Source organism: Galeopterus variegatus, unplaced genomic scaffold (genome assembly GCF_000696425.1).
Source record: "Galeopterus variegatus unplaced genomic scaffold, G_variegatus-3.0.2 Scaffold89, whole genome shotgun sequence".
NCBI lineage: Eukaryota > Metazoa > Chordata > Mammalia > Dermoptera > Cynocephalidae > Galeopterus > Galeopterus variegatus.
The window spans coordinates 1,034,905-1,056,222 of record NW_007726200.1 but is presented as its reverse complement, the minus strand read 5'-3'; the positions used below and the strand labels follow the sequence as shown (position 1 = coordinate 1,056,222).

General features: G+C 36.5%; 1 protein-coding gene across 1 annotated transcript in view; it reads right to left on the bottom strand.

The window, feature by feature from the left end:
* The window catches only part of CFTR (cystic fibrosis transmembrane conductance regulator (ATP-binding cassette sub-family C, member 7)), a 189,001-nt gene that overhangs the window by 92,985 nt on the left and 74,698 nt on the right, over positions 1-21,318 (bottom strand). The window contains exon 12 of the mRNA XM_008581074.1: positions 10,119-10,310. Within this exon, the coding sequence (XP_008579296.1) occupies positions 10,119-10,310 (192 nt within the window). The remainder of the gene's footprint in view (positions 1-10,118; positions 10,311-21,318) is intronic.

The following is a 21,318-nucleotide window of genomic DNA, read 5'->3' as shown; positions in this document are numbered from 1 at the left end:
GTTCATCACTAGTCATCAGGGAAATGCAAATTAAAACCACATTGAGATACCACCTCACTCCAGTTAGACTGGCTATAATCAAAAAGACGGTGAATAACAAATGCTGGCGAGGGTGTGGAGAGATGGGAACACTACTGCACTGTTGGTGGGAATGTAAATTAGTAAAACCACTATGGAAAACAATATGGAGGTTTCTCAAACAACTACAGGTGGATCTTCCAAATGATCCAGCAATCCCTCTTCTGGGCATATATCCAGAGGAATGGAAATCATCATGTTGAAGGGATACCTGCACTCCCATGTTCACTGCAGCTCTGTTTACAATAGCCAAGATATGGAACCAACATGTCCATCTATGGATGACTGGATAAGGAAACTGTGGTATATATACACTATGGAATACTTGTCTGCCATAAAAAAGAATGAAATATTCCCACTTGCAACAACATGCATGAACCTGGAGAAACTAATGTTGAGTGAAATAAGCAAAGTACAGAGGGATAAATACCCCATGTGCTCACTCATATGTGGGAGCTAAGAGAGAAAGGAAGGCAGAAAAGAAAGACCACAGTAGTGCTGTGATCCAACAGAGGGAGGGAACATTCCTAGGGCTACAAAGTGGTGTGGGGGGGAGAGGGGGAAGGAGAGGAAGGTTGGGGGATAATTGGGTGGGGACAAGGGGTATAGTAGTAATTTCTCGTAATGGGTATGCCCCCAGTACGAATCTGGCCCTCACATCATGGGCAGAAGGGGTGACCATTAGCTTTGTATCACATGAATATTCTTAGTAAATTTTTTTTAAAAAGTCAATGATGTTCAAAGGATAATCATTAGAGCCTAAGACAGAGTTTCTTTTCCGATACGCAACACTGATAGTGCACAGCAAAAAAACAAGTAGTCAATAGATGTGGATTCTTATTGCTGGTCCCACCAGTTATGAGGCACGTGATCTTGAGCAAGTCTTAAATTTCACCCCTTTTTTAAAAAAACATGAATAACAATATTTCTAACTACAACATCTTCATTATCCCCAACTCCAGTTTGCATGTTGACACTAGATGAATCTTGCTAAAATATTATTTTGGTTATGGCACTTCTCCAATAAAGAAAAGCAACTGTGGAGGACACTGTAAACCCAATTACTCTCCTCCCAGGCTACTTTCCTGGGAATGCTAAGCACTAGGTTTTCCAGCCTTCTCTGCAGCTAGAGAATATGAGAACTGGGTTTCACCAGTTATGTGAAACATGACAGTGAAATGGAGGACTTTCCATCTCTCTGCCTTTTTTTGTTTTTGTTTTTGCTTTTTTGTTTTTTCTGGGAAGTAGAGAGACAGATACCACTGCCTTCATTAGGGAGATGACTCTATAACAGTAATGTGATGAGTACTACATTTGAAAGAAAGAGAAATGGAAGCACAAAGAAGTTTATGTCACCAGAAGAGGAGAGAATGAAGAGGTCCAGAAAAGCACTCTCTCTGGCACTATATACATCACCCTCTTTTTATTGTTTTTACTGTACTTACCACTTAAAAAAGTATTACTGATTTTTTATTTTACCTGTTTATAACCAGTCTCCTCTAAGTAGAATGTAAGCTACATGAGACTAGGGACTGCTTTTTTTATCACTGTGTCCTCAGTTTCTAGATGATGCCTGCCATGTAGTAGTATCTCAATAAGAATTTTTTAATTAATGACTAAATATGAATTTCTTCGGCTTCCCATTACACCCTACCTCACATTTGCATCCACGAGGTCTTACCTATATTCATACTCCTTAATCAAAAGAGGGTCTCCTTCACCTCTCTGAGTCTAATTCCCCAAACACGTTCTGTCTCCATGTGGTATAAGTTATCCCTTTTCTGTACTGAATCTTCAACCACTTGTTCACCTCAGGCTCCCTCCTATTGTCATTTAGTCATGGACATTGTTGTTTTAATTTAATTATGAATCAAATAGAGCACCTTTTAATAAGTTGAACGGCTTTGAATATTTTTAATGAATTTTCTGTTCATATGCTTCATCCATTTTTTATTGTTAGGTTATCCATCTCTTTCTTACTGATGTACACGAATTTTTGTAAAATTAAAGAAATTAATAGAATGTGTAGCTATTAATCTTATTTGACCTCTCCAAAGTAGACACCATTATTGAGCTTTCCCTATCATTTAAAACATTCTTTTTTCTCCTCTCACATGGTATCACACTCTTCTGAATTTTTTCTCTCCTGACTCTCAGTCTCCTCTGTGGTATCTTTCACAGGCCCCTTTTTCTCTGTATACCTCCTAAATATTGATATTCCTCAGGGATCTGTCCTCACTGGAATCTTGGTGCACTACACTAACTCACCTTTGGTGAGATTACCCACTCCTATGACTTCATTTACAACCCATAGGCTGAGGACTTCCTCATGTCCATCTCTATCCCAGACATCTCTCCTAAGCCCAGAGAGATCCCCTCAAAAGTTTCTTAGTCACCTCAGCATTTCCAAAATGGAGCACGTTGTTTTCATTTTACCAACCTGCCTCAACAAATGTTACCACTACCCACCCAACTACCCAAGACAGAAACGTGACATGGGGAGGAGAGGAGAATGGGGAGATGTTAGTCAAAGAGTACAAAGTGTCAGTTAGACAGGATGAATAAGTCATGGACATCTAATGTACATCATGGTTAACTATAGATAATTATGTTGTATACTTGAAAATTGCTAGGAGAATGATGGATATATTAATTAGCTTCATTGTGGTAATCATTTCATAATGTACACATATATCAAAACTTCACATTGTACATGGCAAATGTATACAATTTTTATTTGCCAATTATACCTCAATAAAGCAGGAAAAAAATCTAAAATAAATTAAATATATTAAATTTTAAAAGACACCTGACATCATCTTTGAGTCCTCTTTTCCTCCCCACCTCCATGCTGAATAGTGAACTGTGTTCACCCATTTAATCTTCTGATTATCTCAGGAGCTAATTTACTTCTCTTTCCAACTGCCTCCTACCCAGCACCCATCACTCTCACCTGAATCACTGCAACAGACTTGTAAATGATCTCCCTGCCACGAGCTTTGATCCTACTCCAATAATCCATTCTCCGTGTTGCAGGCAGAGACATCTTCATAAAATGCAAATCTGATCACTTTACCACTCCCAAATTTGAAGACCTTTGGTGAGTTCCATGGACCTCAATGTGAAGTTCAAGTTCCTTAATACAGCATATAAGGTCCTTCTTGATATAACTTCCTTCTCCCAGTTTGGCTCTTACCATATGCCCCTTCCTTTCCAGACCCCAGCCTTACTGCACTACCTATAGCTCCCCAAAAGTGCAATGTTCTCTCCTGGATCCAGGTCTTGTACATTCTGTTCTCTTTCAGAAATGTTCTCCCTTTTCTTCACTCACATGAATCCTACTCATCCATCATCTCTCAGCTTAGATGTCACTTCCTCCAGGGAAACCTTCTCTGACCTTCTAAGGTCAGATTAAGTGCTACTTCTTTATACTTACATAAGAACCGTATAGTAACAAATATAGAATTTATCAAACTTTACTGGCCTTAACTTGTTCATTTTCTTCACTAGAATGAAAACCCCTTGAGGATATATATATAACTTTCCCCAAAAATATAAGTCAAAAATTCATTACAGATAAGGACCCTTGTTATACTTGCAGGCAACATTCAGAGTGCATAACACAGTGCTATGTCCATAGTAGGAACTCAACAAATATTTGTTAAAATCTAAATCTTCTTAATTTATCAAATCTGAATCAAGGGTAACTAAACTTTGTAAATGAAAAGTAGATATTATAGATTTGGTTTTGAAAGGTAATAATGGTAATACATTCTGCCATTTCAAGGGCTGTTTTGTCTAGAGAATACTTCTACTCAATTTTTAGAAACATCAAGTTTCCCTTCCTGGGAAAGTCTTTATGAACACTTCTCTATGATTATACAGTCAGAAGCCTAGTGAGATGCCCCGAACCAGCTGGAGATGTTAAGATTTAGCCAGAGATTTCTGAGGTCCCTTCTACGTGTAAGGTTCTATTTTTAAAAAGGTGCAAGATCTTCTCTTAATCTTCTTAAATTAGATATCTCTTCAATATGGAAAACTCTAAGAGTACAGATCCAGAATCTCAGCTCTTCAAAAGGGTTGAAACATCAGGCATATATATATATATATATATATATATATATATGTATATATATATAATGATAAGTATGGCTCTTATCTTTGGAAAATTTAATGATTTTTTTTTTTATTTTGTGTTTTAAATATGAAGGCCTGGCCTAAATGTCTCAATTTCACTCTCTATTCACAGCATAGATTAGTCCCAGACAATTATAATTACACTCATATACTACTGGTCTGTTGACTTGCCCAAATTTTACATGGAGGAACAATCTTAGGGATATTTTGGTTTCAGAGACTTGAGAGTTCTCATTTGTTGAGCTAAAAATTAGTTCCAGAACTGAGATCTTAACCCCTAAAACCTAGCTCACTCTTTCAGAATTCAGCACATTTTCACTTTGACTGCAAACTCTTGGCAAAGTTGTCACTAGATTAACAGAAAGTGAAGATTCAATGGACCAATTCATAGTGCTTAGCACTATGCTGATATGTATGCTCTGTTCATAGAGGTTAGCTAGTATTTAAGTTCCAGGGCTGAAATGAAGTGAAATAGTTTAGTTCACAAAATGCTATGGCATTCCTGTTTGCTTCTGGTTCAATAGTTTTATAATAAATGTTCTTGCTTCATATTACAGTAAATAAATGTCAGTGTTTTCAGACTCAATTACCTATCAGTAGAAAATTACAGGTAATTCAAGGTACAGTCACTTAATGTGGTTCATTTTGGGTTAGGGGCATAGTTCAATGTGTTTCAAATATCTGTTTTAGATGGCCATTATGTCTTGGGTACTATTAAAAACAAATGCTAATTCTTATGGCATCTTTTTATTTTTAGTTCTCCCAACTGAACATCTGCGAATTCTCCTTTAGTGGTGGGTTGACCATCCAAAGGTTAAGTCTCAAGTTCTTACAGGTTAGTTTTGGCCAGACCTGGAAATCCAGAGGTCAAATTCAAATTTAATTAGTTATGTGGTATCTGCATGATGGAATTTATTTTCCAGAACAGTTGTTAACTCATTTCTTTGCTTCTTCCCTCCCAAGTTTTGTCATACTTCTTGCCAATTTCCCTCCCAAGTTTTTTTTAAATAAATTCTTGCCAGCTTCCCTCCCAGATTTTTTCTTCTAGTGACTTAAATATGAAAACTGCCAAGCAGTAGTGGAATAGAAAACACATGTACATTTTACGTTCTTTGACTTACACAGTAAATATTTTTATTTCAATGCATATGAAATGGTTGTCATGAAAAATATTTACTTAATGAGGACTATTTTGCTGTTCCAAAAGTATCGCAACAACTTTGTGGAAGCCAATTACACATTCTAAGCCCCAGGACTCCTTCTTACACTCCTCACCCTTATCCACCACCACGCACTACTATAAAAGCCAATTACTTCTCCAAACCCAGGTACTTTTACAAAAGAACAAGTCACTGAATACAGACAGTCCAATTACTGGTTACCCAAACACTGGTTTGCCTAAAATTCTCTTCCTGTCAGCCATGGGGCTATGTGGTAGACTATGGTATTAGTGAAGTGGTGGAGAAATGGTGTTTCAGAAATAAAAAGGGCTAGAGAACAGTGTAGTCTGTCCCTCTTTCAATAGCAAAATAGGATTATAATCTCATAAGGGATAAGTAAGTTAACTAGGGCCCAATATATTGATTCCTCTTTTTAAGCTAGCAAAGTCTCCAGTGCTGGTTCAATAACTACAAATAGTTAGGAGGACTCTAAGGGTAGCCTGGGTACATGGGAAGAAAAATGGGAGGATAGGTTAATGGACACAGAAATACATAATAGTATTTTTAATATAATGCTCAATTTGCCTAGGAATCCATTGCACTATAATCTCGATTCAAAGTAGGATTCATAAATCAGGACATGGAAATATTCCTAAAAAAAGAGGACTGAAGGTGAAGAATCTGAGCATGACTTGCCCACTCATGGCTGTACATTACAAGTTATTCTATCAACACAGAACTATCTTCATGCCCTCTCCTGTGATAAAGTCTTTAAGCTATGCCACTGAGTAAAAAATTTCCAACAACAAACTGAAATCAGAAAACTATGTGAAATATGTTCTGCTATGTGAAATATGCTTTTTCCTATCCAGACAAATTTACACCTACCTGCCTACTCCTATGACACTGAGTATCATTATATACGCAAGAGCTTTGCAGATATTAGAGCTGAACAAAAACACAAAAAATGAGAAAAAGAATATTCTGTTCTCATTTCCAGTTCCAAGTCTAGATGTAACACATTAAGAAATAGATCAACTTTAGGGTCAAAATGAAAACATACTGCATCATGAATGTTTGTATTTGGTGATAGGAGCTGCATACAGAATATATTGAGAGATTCTTGTGCTGTCACCAGCTGTTTAATAATCAAGGATTCTGTAGGTATCTCATGTTCCTATGATCAAAACTCCTCCACACTTCAAAAATAAAACCTTCATTTGGCACACAGGAACTACACTGTATTGAGGTTCTCACTGGCCTTTTTCAAAGGTGAGAACACTTATTTAACAACAAAAGCAAAAAAACAGAAATAGAAACTCTTAAGTCACTGAAAATGGGAGAAACTTCTGATTTTGACTGTCAGGATAGACTAGCACTATCTACTTCCAATACTTTTATGCGATCCGCAGCAATCATGTGCTCCCATGTAATCATCTGCTCAAACTCTGAGACTGTGAGGCTCACAGAAGAACATTTTCTGAGCAAAATTCTTGCAACCGACATACCTGCTTCAAAACATTTTCGAAACAGTCATCCAACAAGAATTTACTGTTCTATCTGTGCTAGGTGGAGTATACCAAAATAAAGTTTTTGGAGTTGCTGTTCTCAAGGAATCTACCATGTAGTTGGATAGATAAGAACTACATATGAGGGTAGTTCAAAAAGTTCACAGAAAGATTTGTATTATCTTTTAATTCTTTTTCCACGAACTTTTTGAAGTACCCTCATACATGAAACCTTCAGCATAGAGAGGAGAATAGCACATGCTAATGTTCTCCCTGCACTCAGTACATTTGCAAATTTAAACTACAAGGAATTTAGGAAATGCCTGGGTGTTTCTGCATATCATAAGATGAACGGGAAGGCCTAAATTTGTTGCAAAAGTCAGCAGGTCAGAAGAGAGTAGCAACTCAGGGGCTTTTTTGAAATAAAAAGCCAAATGTTTTATTTGATCCTAGGCAAAGAGGAAGAAGAGTAAATTGTACATTGAAAAACAAAATGGAGGTCATTATCATTATTAACGATTATTCATTAAATCCTACCTAGTGGCATTCTCCATTGGTACTTTGTTAGCAAAACCTGTGATCCCTCGGCCTGGATCAGATATCTCAGTTCTATGTAGTTCACCTCCATGTCCTGCATTCCTAAACCCACTGCATTTCTACCTGTCCCCTTTCCGGTTCCTGTTGTTCCAAAAATCCTTAATTTTAAACCAATTTCTCTCCTCTTCTAATTTATTGAGAAAAACCCTATTCTTTCCTGAAGAGCCATTTTCCCTGATGCCCTTTCCTATGGCATTTCTCCTACGTCATGCTGTCTAACAGTATCCACCAATTCAAAGGGAAATGGAAACAAGCTAACATTTACTGAATGGCTACTTTGTACCAGATGGTATGTTAGGCACCTTATATGTATATTGCATCTAATCTTCTCAACAGTCCAGTGCCCATTTACTCATCAGTCTCCTATTTCTTCACATCAACCTAACTTTCTCTCTAGTTTATTGGCAGCTCGAATGTTCTTAATCAAAAAATTCCCCCAAGGCCATAAGTTTCATTTATATTACTCTAGGAATTCTACAGTGAATCATTCTGAGGATATCAGCCTTGTGCTTCCATCTGGAGGTTATTCCTTACAATAGGCAGACCCAGAGGAAGTCCATGCTCCCTCCTTTTACTCCAGTAAAAACACTTCTTTCACTTTCTAGAGAACTAATTAGATTCTTCACCAATATTTATCTCTCCCACTAGTGCATGAACACCTGAAGTATATTGATCATGTTCTATTCACATTTTCATCTCCAGTTCCCAGTACACTGTATAAAATGAAGTAAGTCTTAATAAATTTTTGTTAAATGAAGGCTCCTTACCTTCTTCTACTTTAAAAGTTTATTTATGCAAAAAAGACCTATCGTATGATTCCATTTAAGTGAAATGTCCAGAATAGGAAATTTTATCAAGACAGAAAGTAGATTAGTGGTTGCTTAGGGCTGGGAGTAGGGAGTATTAAGTACAAGGGAACAGGAATTTATTGATAATGGGTACCAGGTTTCTTTTAGTGGTGACAAAAATGTGGTGATGGTTGTATAACCCTGTGAATATGTGAAAAAAAAACAATGAATTATGCACTTTAAAAATAAATTTAAGGCTGGTCATGCAATCAGAAAAAAAGGAAGAATATGCTTTTCTTCCTCTTTCATTTTTTTGACAACTTTATTGAGATATGTTTCACATTCTATACAATACTTCATTACCATAGGGCACTCTACTATAAACCCTTCAGAAAATGGGTATCCATCTTGGTATTCCCAGGAACTAGCACAGTGTTTAGAAGTCAGTAAATGCTCATCCTATGGATGAGAAACACATAATTCTGAATATATTATTAGTAATATATCTAAGCTATGTTTGGATTAAAATATTCTTACAGGTTTACTTGGGAAATCAAACCACCATTTATTAAATCACTTCTATAGGAAAATGTATACTCAAAGCAAAAATACTAAAGTCTACCAGAAATCTTCCAATACTTGTCCACTCGTAAATAAATAAAGCTCCTGGTTTATCTTGCTAGGCACTACCACTCCTACATCCCAGGCTGCTCCTAGACAAATATCTTCATTCTCTAGAAATACTCAGATTTTGTCTGTAACAAATCCAGAATGTTCCAACCTCCAGGTTGTGAAATACTATTCCTGGAAGAAGGACTTTTGAGGAATGATAAATATCTTCTTCAAGGTAAATCTAATACTTCTATAGGATAGCTTTTCTTTTCATTACAATGGAGCTTTAAAAAACTACTGTTAAATGAATCAGTGTATACATGAAGAGGCATTTATGTAAGCATGCAGCCCTCTTTCATAAGAATTGCAATTTATAATCCACAACTAGCTTTTTTCCATATTTTGTGTATTGTATTTTAGCTTCATTTTATTCCCACTGTAATTTTTTTGGATGAAAGGTGATAAAAGGAATCCATTAGTCCTAATGCCATCTATCAAAGATACTGATTTCAAATCAGGATTACTAGTCAGACAAAATGGCCAATAACTTCATAATAATATATTCTCTAATATATTCTCTGCCCTAACATTTATACCAATAATTATTGAACCCACCATCATATAATTTATGTATCAAACAGCACAAGATCCACATACTGGCTTCACTTAGAATACTTTCTATATAATTAATCTCCAATATTGTTATAAAATGAGTCAATAGCATCATCGTCATTTTATCTCTGTCTCAGAGAATTGAAATCACTAGAGGTTATATGGTTATATATTCAAGGCCAAAGATAAGATATAATCATAATTTTATCTCTCTGATCTTCTACTGGCAGGTCAATGCTCATTCCATTAGGTATGATGTTTTTAAAATTATCAAAATCCTCTTATGTAATTTTTGGAGTATCTTTTAAAAATGCATGCTATATAAATGTCCACTGAAGACATTTGTCTCACTGAGTGAAAAAAATTCTCACCATTTCATAAAGAGTTTTTATTGTGACAAAACCAGCCCATCATTTAAAAAATAAATTGCATCTGTTTTATGTATTTACAAGATTTTTAAAACAGGAGTCATGTGTTTTATTAATTGATCTACCTATAGCAGCTTACCCATAGAGGAAACTCTAATATATGTAGACTGACTGACTGAATAGGAATCTAAATTCGTGATTTGGATAGTCTGAAGGTTCCACGTGCATAATCAGATATTTTTTTATGTAATTGTTTACCTCTTCTAGTTGGCATGCTTTGATGACACTCCTATATCTATACTCATCATAGGAAACACCAAAGATGATGTTTTCTTTAATGGTGCCAGGCATGATCCAGGAAAACTGAGAGCAGAATGAAATTCTTCCACTGTGCTTAATTTTGCCCTCTGAAGGTTCCAGTTCTCCCATAATCATCATTAGAAGTGAAGTCTGGAAATAAAAAACATTGTTTTTAAGTTAAGTCATTTGATCAGATTGTTCTCAGGATTCAATTGTCTCCAATTATCATCCTAAGCAGAGGTATCTATTCTGATTTTTAAAGATTTTTTTAACTCAGTTAATTCAAAATTTTTAAATGCTTCCTGCTCCAGGTACTCTGCTAAGCACAAAAGATACAAAGGCAAATAAAAGAGACAATTACAATACAGGGTGACAAGTACCATGATAGAGGTTCACAGAGAAGGGGCACCTAATTCAGATGGTTGGAATGGGGTTGTAGGATGTCTGGGAAAGATTAGTAATAGCTGACATTTATTTAGGACAGCTCACTCTGTGCTGGATGCTGTTCTAAAGATTAAAAAAATCTTAAATAAATCTGTGCTGAAGATTAAATAAATTAAATTTCCACAATAATCCTACAAAGTAGATTCAGTATTATCTTCATTTTATAAAGGAGAGATTAGGTAAAAAGAGGTATATTCAGGTAATATTGTTCCCATGAGGCTTTCTTGAATATAAAATCATCCAAGAGATGATAGTTCAAAAAGACTATCAGTGAGCGAAGACTATATAACTGTGAATTAAAATTAAAACTAATAGGAGAATTAGAGTTGAAGAATGGAATTTAAATATGTTGAATGCTCTGACAAGAAAATTTATGAGTAAAACCAAATAAACGAAACCAAGGAAATGGGGTATGCATGTGGGGGGTAGGGGAAATTTGCTGATTGCCTTAGCAAGAAAAGCTGGAAGCCAAAGGATATCATTTAAAGTTGACAAATCAAGTAATATAAGAATAAGCATATTTAACAATACAAAGATAAACATTAAAAAAGATAATAATACTGAGTAAAATTGAATAGAAGAAAAAGAAGTAGCAGAGGACAAAAAAAACCCACTGATTTTTATCAGAGCTCATAGTAGTGAACTAAAGACAGAGAATGAAAGATTTAACATAAAGTTATTATCATAATCCCTAGAATAAAAATATAGACCTTCTTAAAAATCATAATACACACATACACACATTCACAAATACACAAAGCCAATAGACAACACAATAACTTTATAAAAGAAGGAAAGAAAAACATAGAACAAAACATAAAATGATACAGTGTTGAAGTGAGCCAAACTGAAGTCATGTTGGGAACTAAAACTGCATGAGCATGGCGGCGGGTGGGGGGGATACACAGTTCTTTTCTTAGCATGTGTTTCTCTGAGTTCATTCTTTTCCCAGGGTATTTGATATTTTGAACCTTGGGGCAAGATGATATTATTTACATAAACGTAAAGTTGTCTTCCAGTCAGCCTGGAGCTGCCAACTTGCCACAAGACACATCATATCCTGACCCAGAGAAACCAAGGAAGACATCAATAAAGCTATGCTGATTCCACCCGAAAGCAGGACCCTAAGATAACGTCAAGGATGGGAACAGAATCCAGATGAAGCCTTGACAAGACCTTGCACCTGGCTGTTTGCTTGGAGTCCCCACAGCTCACATCCTCCTCCCTCCTGCTTTTCAGTTCCCACATTCCATTCCCTCAATCCCTTCTTTAAAACCACCTCAGTAAATCTGAGTCTTTGAGATGGTTTTAGTTTGGCCATTCTCCTTCAGGTTTACCAGAGAGATGGTCTGGACTAAAATCTCTCCTCAGGTCACTGGTATTCCTAAATAAAAGCTGGCTTCCATTTTCAACAACAATTTGACTTTTGGGTCGTTTGTTTTTTGGTTGTGGCAAGCATCTGGACTTGGGTTCGGCAACAAGATTTTGGTGCCAGGAGGTAAATGCCCTGGGGTAACAAAATTTTGGCAAGCCTCAGCCAGGTGCTGAATGCCCTGGGTTCTGTAACAGATTTTGGCAAGCCAAGCCAGTGTTTTTTGTTTGGGTCAGGCAGTCGTATTTGGGTTCAGTAACAATAGAACTCAGATGAAACATTAACTACAAAATCAGTAAACTAAAATCAACTAAAAAAGGTTATGGTTGCACAACTATGGGAACATACTTAATGCCACAGAACTATACATTTAAAAATGATTAAAATCATAAATTTTATTATGTGTATTTCACCACAATTATAAAAAGAACCCTTATAAACAAATTCATAAATATATTAGCTAATATATTCAAAAAATGTGTGGAGGACACACTTTGTAATAAAATTATATGCTGTGGATTGAATATCCCCCCAAAACTCATTGAAACTTGATCCCCATTGTAACAGTGATAAGAGGGTGGGTAATCTGATTATAGTATTTGAAAGGTGGGGCCTTTAAAAAGTAATTGGATCATGAGGACTCTGTCCTCATGAATGGATTAATGGGTTTATAGTTTAGTAGGTTATCATGGGAGTGTCACTCATGGCCTTACAAGGAGAGGAAGTGAGCACTTTAAAGTGCTCTTGCCATTTTCACCATGCGATTGCCTGTGTCTCCACAGGGCTCTGTAGAGAGTTCCCATCAAGAAGAAGGCCATGACCAGATGTGCTCACTGGACCTCGGACTTCCCAACCTCCAAGTGAAAAATAAATTTCATGTCTTTATACATTACCTGGCTTCAGATATTCTGTTACCAGTGACAGAAAATGGACTAATACAATATATAAATCAGTTTAATTTTAATTGGCTTAACTCATCTATTAAAAGAAAAAGACTTTCAGATTAAATTAAAAACAAACCCAAGTCTATACTAAGTAAAAGAGACATACCAAAAAAAAAAAAAATTATACATAAAGGTTGAAAATAGAACTTAAAACTGATAAATGCAAACTGAGAAAAACAAAACCAAAGGCTACTCATATTAGACAAGGTGGAATTTAGGCCCAAAGACATTCAATGAAAAAAGAAAGGTACTTCGTGATGCTAGAGTATACTTATGAATATCTTTGCATTAAATCTAGAAAGCAATATCTTTAAAGCAAAAATTACAAAGCCATAAGAAATGATAGGGAGAAACATATGTAGAAGAAGGCTTTAGTTCAAGTTTATCTGTTAATTACAGAGCAAGTAGAAAAAAGGTAAATGAAGATGTAGGAGACCTAAATACCATGAGTAATAATATAGATTTATTATCTATGTTGAACTCTAATTTACTTATAGGAAATACACAAATACATTCACTTTTTAAATGGTCTGGGGACAAGCACGAATATTGGCTATTTATTAGACATATGAAAATGATAATAATTTCCAAGAAGTAGAAATAATACAGACAACATTTTCAGAAAACAAAGAAGTTTTGTTTTCTATCCAGAAAATTTTAAACTTTCTCTTAGGAAACTCTTGGGTCAAAGAGAAAATACAAACCAAAGCTATAGATTTTCTAGAAAACAATATAGTAGAAACACTGTATACTAGAATCCATGGTTTATAGCTAAAACATTACCCAGAGGAAAATGTACAGATTTTAAAAAAGCATCAAAACAACAACCAAATAACCAGAAAAAAAATAGAAGAAGTGATAAAGATAAAATCATAAACTAATGAACAACAATACAACAGAACAGTTGAACTAAGGAGTAAATCTAAAAGCTAGTTCTTGGGAAGCTTAGTTTTTTAAATAGCAACTTAATGAGGAAGAAAAGTATGATAAAGAAAGTTGCAAAAATACAATATCAGAAATAAATAAATCAAAAATAGAGAAGACTCATAAGAGACTGTTTTGAAAAGCTAAATGAAATGGATAAATACCAATGAAAACTATGTAACTAAATTGACCCTGCATGAGAGAAAAAACACAAGCTAATTTCTACAGAATGAATAACTAAAATTATCAAAGACCTATATCCAAAAAGAGCAATAGGCCCAAACAGCTTCTTTTTTTTTTTCTGACCAGTAAGGGGATCGCACCTCTCGGCATGGTGTGGTCTGCACCATGCTCAGCCAGTGAGCGCACCAGCCATCCCTATATAGGATCCGAACCCACAGCCTCAGCACTCCCAGCGCCACACTCTCCTGAGTGAGACACAGGGCCGGCCCCCAAACAGCTTCTTAAAGGGATTCTATCAAATGACTAAAAACAGATAATTCCAGTGCTGTTTAAACTGTTCTGGAATCTGGGTGGAGGTGGGACAGGGAGAAGACAAACTTCAAAATTGTTGATAACGAACTAGCCCCAAAGTTCCAGTCAAGATGGCGGAATAGATGGACCTCAGCGTCACTCTCTCCTACAAATCAACCAATTTACAAGTATAAAAATGTAACATCAGCCAGGCTGGGGCTGCTGGAGCTCGGGGAAGAGAAGAGACCTATGGAGTTCATGAAGGTGGGAGAAACCACAATGAGAGAGAGAGAACTGCTCTGAACATTTTGGGCTATGGCTGCTTTAAGGCTCGAGCTGATGAGTGCATGGAGCAGGAGCTGGCAGAAGCCACAGCTATGCCCTTCAGATGGAGTTATTTGGAGGCGGCAGGGGAGAAGAGGGCCTTAGTGGCCCCCAGGACAGCAACACCACTAATAGGGTTCCCATGGACCCACACAGGAGTGAGGAGCCAGGACAGCTATAAAAGGGGAGCCATTAAGAGGCCAGTGAGTCATTGCAAGGGACCGGCTCAGGGCCTGTCCCGTGGGAAGTGTTTAGAGCACGGGCAGTGGGGGAGACGGGCCCACCTGGAGAACACTGGGACACAGCAAGGACAGCTCATCTATCCCCCAATCACCACAGGACCACTCAGAGGAGACTGGTCAAGAATGCAGAATTGCATGGGGTGCAGTTTGATGAAAAAACTCAGGCCCAGATCACAGTTTCTACACAACCCAGGTGCATGAGGTCTCTGGAGAGCCGGAAGTACCTATATGGTCAACCATTAAACCCTGAGCTGCACAAAAAGCCTTCCCTAGGGAAACAGCAGCAAAGCAGCAATTTAGCTCAACCACTGGTTGAGTTACTGGTTCCCACAAGAAGTACTGTTCCCACAGGATGTTCCCCTGTTTAAGAAGTAGGCAAAGGACAAGTACTGGTTCCCACAGGAAGTTCCCCTGTTTAAGAAGTAGGCAAAGGACAAAAAAATTAGTTCTGGCCCAGGCACACCACCAGCACCTTGGGGCCTGCCAGGGGACATGAGACTAGAGCTGGGGACCAGACCCCACTCCCACATCCAGGCATACTGCCAGCACTTGAGGCATGGAGAATTAGACTGGACTCCCCCTCCCACAACCAGACACACCACACCAGTGCCTCGGGGCCTGCCCGGGGAACTGAGGCATGGATAAGAGGACCAGAACCCCCTCCCACAATCAGGTACACTGCCAGTGCCAAGGAGCATGCCAAAAACATCACCTCCATGTGGGTGGCCCACCACAGCCACCACCATAACCATGGCTGCTATGAAAGTGGCTAGACACCACAACCACCATGCGGATGGTCCACCAGCCACTGGAGTGCATTGACACAAGAAGAGTCACCAGCAGAGACAAAGAAAAGAAGAGGATGTCTCTCTCCACAAAGCTCATTTCAGAGTGACAGAAGAAGCATCTGCTCTATGATAATATTGGGGGACCTGAACACAACTCTCAGCATTGGACAGATCATCCAGGCAACAAAATCAACAGAGTAACCATTATTCTTTCAGAAGGAGAGAAGAAATCTAGGGTAATTAGAGGGGAGAGGAGGGAGGTAGAGGGGGAGAGATTGAACAAGGAGTATAAAGAATAATGATTTGTAACAATACATATGCTAGCAATATTGATTTGATCAATATATCTCAATGTTGAACCCCAAAAATATGCATAATCAATTTTGATTCAATAAAATTGTTTTTAAAAAATTGTTGATAACAAAACCTTATGTAGATTGCTAAAAATATATAGGATTATTCTTATGAATATAAATACAAAAATATCCTAAATAATAGCAAGTGGACTCCAGAAACATATTAAAATCATAATTAGCAAGTGGATTCCAGAAACATATTACAAGAATAAGTCATCAGGGTTTGTCCACATTTGGTCTCTTTAAGTCTTTCTTTCATTCTCTCTGATTTCATTCTGGTCAAGTTTTCACTTTCTCTACTACTGCTCTTGTTAAGTCATCAGTGATCAACATATTGCAAAATATAGTGATGAACTGATTGCAGTTTCATCTTACTTGACAAGTGATCATTTGAACTAGTTGATAACTCCCTCTTCCTTGACATCACTTGGGTTCTAGGATACCATACTCATTCAGTTCCTTTCTATTTCACTAGGTTTATGTTCTCAGACTTTTATTTTATTTGGTTTTCTTCACCTCTCCAACCTCTTATAGTTGGAATGCCCTTGGGCTCACACCTCAGCCCCTTTTTCTTCTTATTAATATGCTGCCCTTTGGACTCTCATCCAGCCCCATCTTCATACTGCCAGCCATCACTCCCTTGAAACTAGACCTGTGCATCCAACAAACTAACATCTCTACTTGGATGTCAAATAGGCATTTCAAACTTAACATTCCAAAATCAAGTTCCACCCAAAACCTGTTTCTTTCATAATCTCTCTCGTAAATGGTACCTTCATCCTTCTAGTTACTCAGTCAAAAAAGCACGGACTTATCCTTGACTCCTCTATGACTTTTCTCATATGCCATGTTCGATTTATCCATTAATTCTATTGAATCTTCCTTCAACACATATCCTGAATGTGACCACTTCTTACTACTTCCATTGCTACCTGGATCAAGTCACCATCATCTCTCACCTGAATTAGCACAATAGCCTCCTAACTCATCTTTTTGTTTCTACCCCTGTCTCTCTACGGTTGATTCTACTCACATTAACATTAGCCAAACTGACCTGTTAAAATATAAGATCATGTTACTTCTTTAAAAACCTCAAATGGCCTCTAATGTCAGAAAAGAGAAAAATAAAGAAAGGCCTAAGTCTTTACAAGGCCCTTTATGGTCTGGAACCCCATTGCTTTTCTGACAGTATTCTACCCTTCATGGCTCACATGGTACCACCCCCACTGACTTCCTTGCTGTTCTCTGAACCTGGCAGGCACAGTCTCATTTCAGGGCTTTGCACTTACTCTACCCTCTACCTGGAAGACTCTTCCCCAGACATCCACATGGCTTAATTCCTCACCTCCTGCAAGTCTTTGCTCAAATGTTACCTATCAATGAGACTTTCCCAAATCCCCTTATTTAAAATTGCAACTTATCACCAATCTTCCTTCTCTGCTTGTCTTCACAGTATTCATCATCATGTGACATTCCATATATTTTATTTATTGTTTGTTTTTCATCTCCCACTAGAATGTGAGCTCCTTGGGATGGGGGTGAGGATATGTTGTGGATTTTGTTCACTACCATATCCTCGGGGCCTAGAATACTCCCCGGCACAAAGTAGCTATCCAATAAACTTGTCAAATGAATGTTAAATGACATTATAATTACTTGATAATTTAATTATATTAAAATGCATTATATTAAATTACAAGGGCTTAATAACTTTAAAAAGCATGTCACTAGTTCATAAATAGACAAACCAATGGAACAAAATCTAAAGTATGAAAATAGATCCAAATGCATAAAAGAACTATTTTGGGAGGTCGGCTGGTCAGCTCAGTCAGTTACAGCACAGCCTTGTAACACCAAGGTCTAGAGTTCAGATCCCCATACTGGCCAGCCATCCAAAATATACATACATATGGCAGGTAAAAAGAGTTACTTTGATAAAGGTGACATCTAAAATCAGTGACGGAAAGATGGATTATTCCATAAATGGTATAGGACAACTCTGTAGCCATCTGGAAAGCATACAAAAAAAATTGTATCTGTATCTCACACCACATGCATAATGAATTCCACATAGGTCAAAGAAGTGCAAAAAATAAAATTATAAAATACTTATAGAAAAAATTGGAGGATGCCTAAAGGGGGGGCGGGGACCCAGAGTGAGGAAAACCTTTCTATGTCTCAAAATCCAGAAGCCATAAAATTAAAGGGTATGGTTAAATATATCCATGGTACATCCATACAGTGGAATAAACTGCAGCTCTTAAAATAATGGAAGGGTTTTTACTGATATAAAAAAAAGTCTAAGATAAATTAGAGGGAAAAGTGAAGTGCAGAATATTGTACGTAGTATATCATTTCAGTGGAAAAAATAGATATATGTTTATAAATGCCTAAAATAGCTCTGCAACGATAAACAAGAAACTAGTAACAATGTATTAGTCAACCATGATTGGCTTAGTGGGGAAAAACTGAGAGGCAGGTGATGAGGGACTTTTCATCATACACCCTCTAGTAACTTTTGAATTTTCTTTTTGCATACATTACTTATTAAAAATTAAACTGAAAAATAAAACATTCACACAAAGAGTTAAAAAATAATAATAAATTAAAAATAAATTAAACCACATTTTTTTTAAAAAACTTCTACATGGAAAACAAAAGGAAAAAAGGAAAATACGTCAAACTGATAGAAACATTTTCAACTTATATCATAGAAAGGAGTAATTTTCCTCTATATAAAGAAATCCTAAAATCAAAAGGAAAATACCACCAACCCATTAGGAAAAATGTACAAAGTATCTGAATGGCTACTTTGCCAAAAATAAATATATAAGTGGACTTTAAACATATGAAAAGATACTATACATTATTCATAATAAGAGAAATGCAAGTTAAAAATATACTGACATTATTTTCCCCTATGAGATTGGGAAAATTCCAAAAATTAGATGATATCATCTTTTGGTGATATCATCTGTTGGAAATCAGCACACTTATACAGCCTGAATTGCATGAGTATAAACTGGAGCAACCTTCGAGGAGGGAAATTTGACAACCTCTATCAAAATTACAAGTGAACAAATGCTTGACTATCAATAGGAAGCTATCCTATTGATAAACTTGCAGATGTACTAAATGGCATGTATACAAGGTTATTGATACTGTAATTCTTTGTGTTAGCAAAATATTGGAAACAACTCAAATGGCAATCAATAGTGACTCATTGCATTGTAGAATATCCATGCATACCATGAGTATTATGTAGCTAATCAAAGGTGTGTGTTTGTGTGTCTTTGTTCTGCCTGTTAAACCAAATATAATAAACTGAGCCATTTATAAGCAACAGAAATTTATTTCTCATAGTTCTAGAGGCTGAGAAATCCAAAATAAAGATGCCAGCAGATTTTGGGTTTGCTAAAGGCCTGCTTTCTGGTTCACAGGTGGCCAGTTGTCTTTCTGCTGTGTCCTCACATGGCGGAAGGAGTGAGGATCTTCCTTGGGTCTCTTTTATAAAGGCATTAATCCCATTCATGAGGCTCCACCCTTGTGATCTAATCACCTCCCAAAGACCCCACTCTCCCATATCATCTGCTTGCGGCTTAGGATTTCAGCATAGGAATTTTGGGAGGACACAAACATTCAGACCATAGCAGTAGGTATGTATGTGGACATTCTCTATGCTTTGAACATGGAAAGTCCTCCAAGATATATACTTAAGTGAGAAAAGCAAGGAAGAAAACTGTGTTTAAGGTATGCTACCTTTTATATAAAAAGATATGTAAAATACACCCAAAATCTCAGAGATAACAATTTGATACATTTGTCCTTCCAGACATACATATACATATACATATACTCTTATAAAATACGGATCATAAGGTACATATTTTGTAACCTGTTATCTTTCCTCACTTAAGGGTATATCATATACATCCTTCAGAGTCATTCCTCAAGATCCTTTTTATTGACTGAATAACATGTCAATATATGCCTATACCAAAATATATCTAATCGATTCCATATTATTAGACATTTATGGGGTTTTTCCCCTAATTTTTGGCTGAAAGAAATGTTGTGATGAAGATATTTATATAAAATCTATGCAAGTATATTAGGATGACATACAAATAGAAGAATTATTAAGTTATTTTTAAGGCTTTTGATACAAATTACCAAATTGAGTGGGGTGAGACTTAACTTAAAATGTTAATATTTTCAATTATTCAATCATATTTTAGCTAGATCTTCTGTCCAGAAAAATTATAAAATGTTCCATTCCTAATACTACAAAAAGGCAGCCTCCTAGAAAGAGCTGGAAAACTCTATTTCTCATAAGTATTTAATTATTCCTAAAGGACCACCATCTTCATCTGACTCTGTCTTTATAACTGCTTCCCATAAGATGCAATTGCGACTCCAGACAGTAATTATCTGCTCATCAATTTTTAATAGAACTGCCTGAAATTTAACTGCTGATAAGTCTTGTAATTTGTAATTCCAAACCTATTTTTGCACATCTTTTATAGAATTGATCTTAAATGCATAAACAGAATTAATTTTTAAAATTCTATGAAACACAATTACTATCCTCTCATAAGCAAATATCTTTGTTTATATCATCTGTAATTTCATCAGTATCAGCTCTTCCTATGGTACCATTCTTTTTTTTAATAATGAAAAATGCTAGTAATATTTACAAGATTTAGAAGGAAAATAATAATACTCTAAAAAGGAAAACGTTTTGTAAGAAGAAAATGCACAGCTATACCTACTTTAGTTAAAGGGCCTATTTCATATAGGAAAACAACTGGAGAGGGAAATAAGCAAATTGTATGACTAGCATTGTGGACACCAAATTCATTGACTAGAAATTTTCTGTGCCATTTTGTTTCCCAGGTCTCAAACCAAATTCTTCAAAATATGGCTCTCCCCATCTTAGATATTAATAAACAATTGCTTTTGGGGAGTCTTATTTTATATCTTCATTTAAATTTTTACTTTATAGTACCACCTGCCTCTTCCTTCCTTCCTCTCCTTCTTCCTTCTTCCCCTTTTCTTTTCTTTCTTTCTTTCTATGTCCTTGGGTATAATTCCAGAAAGTATTTTGAAAAGCATCACGAGGTCACTAAACTTTTTCTTATATTTCTAGAAAGTACCACAACTAAAATGACAGGCAAAATGAGAATAAAAAAGAAGGAAGGAAGGAAAGAAGGAAAGAAGGAAGGAAGGAAGGAAGGAAGGAAGGAAGGAAGGAAGGAAGGAAGGAAGGAAGGAAGGGAGGGAGGGAGGG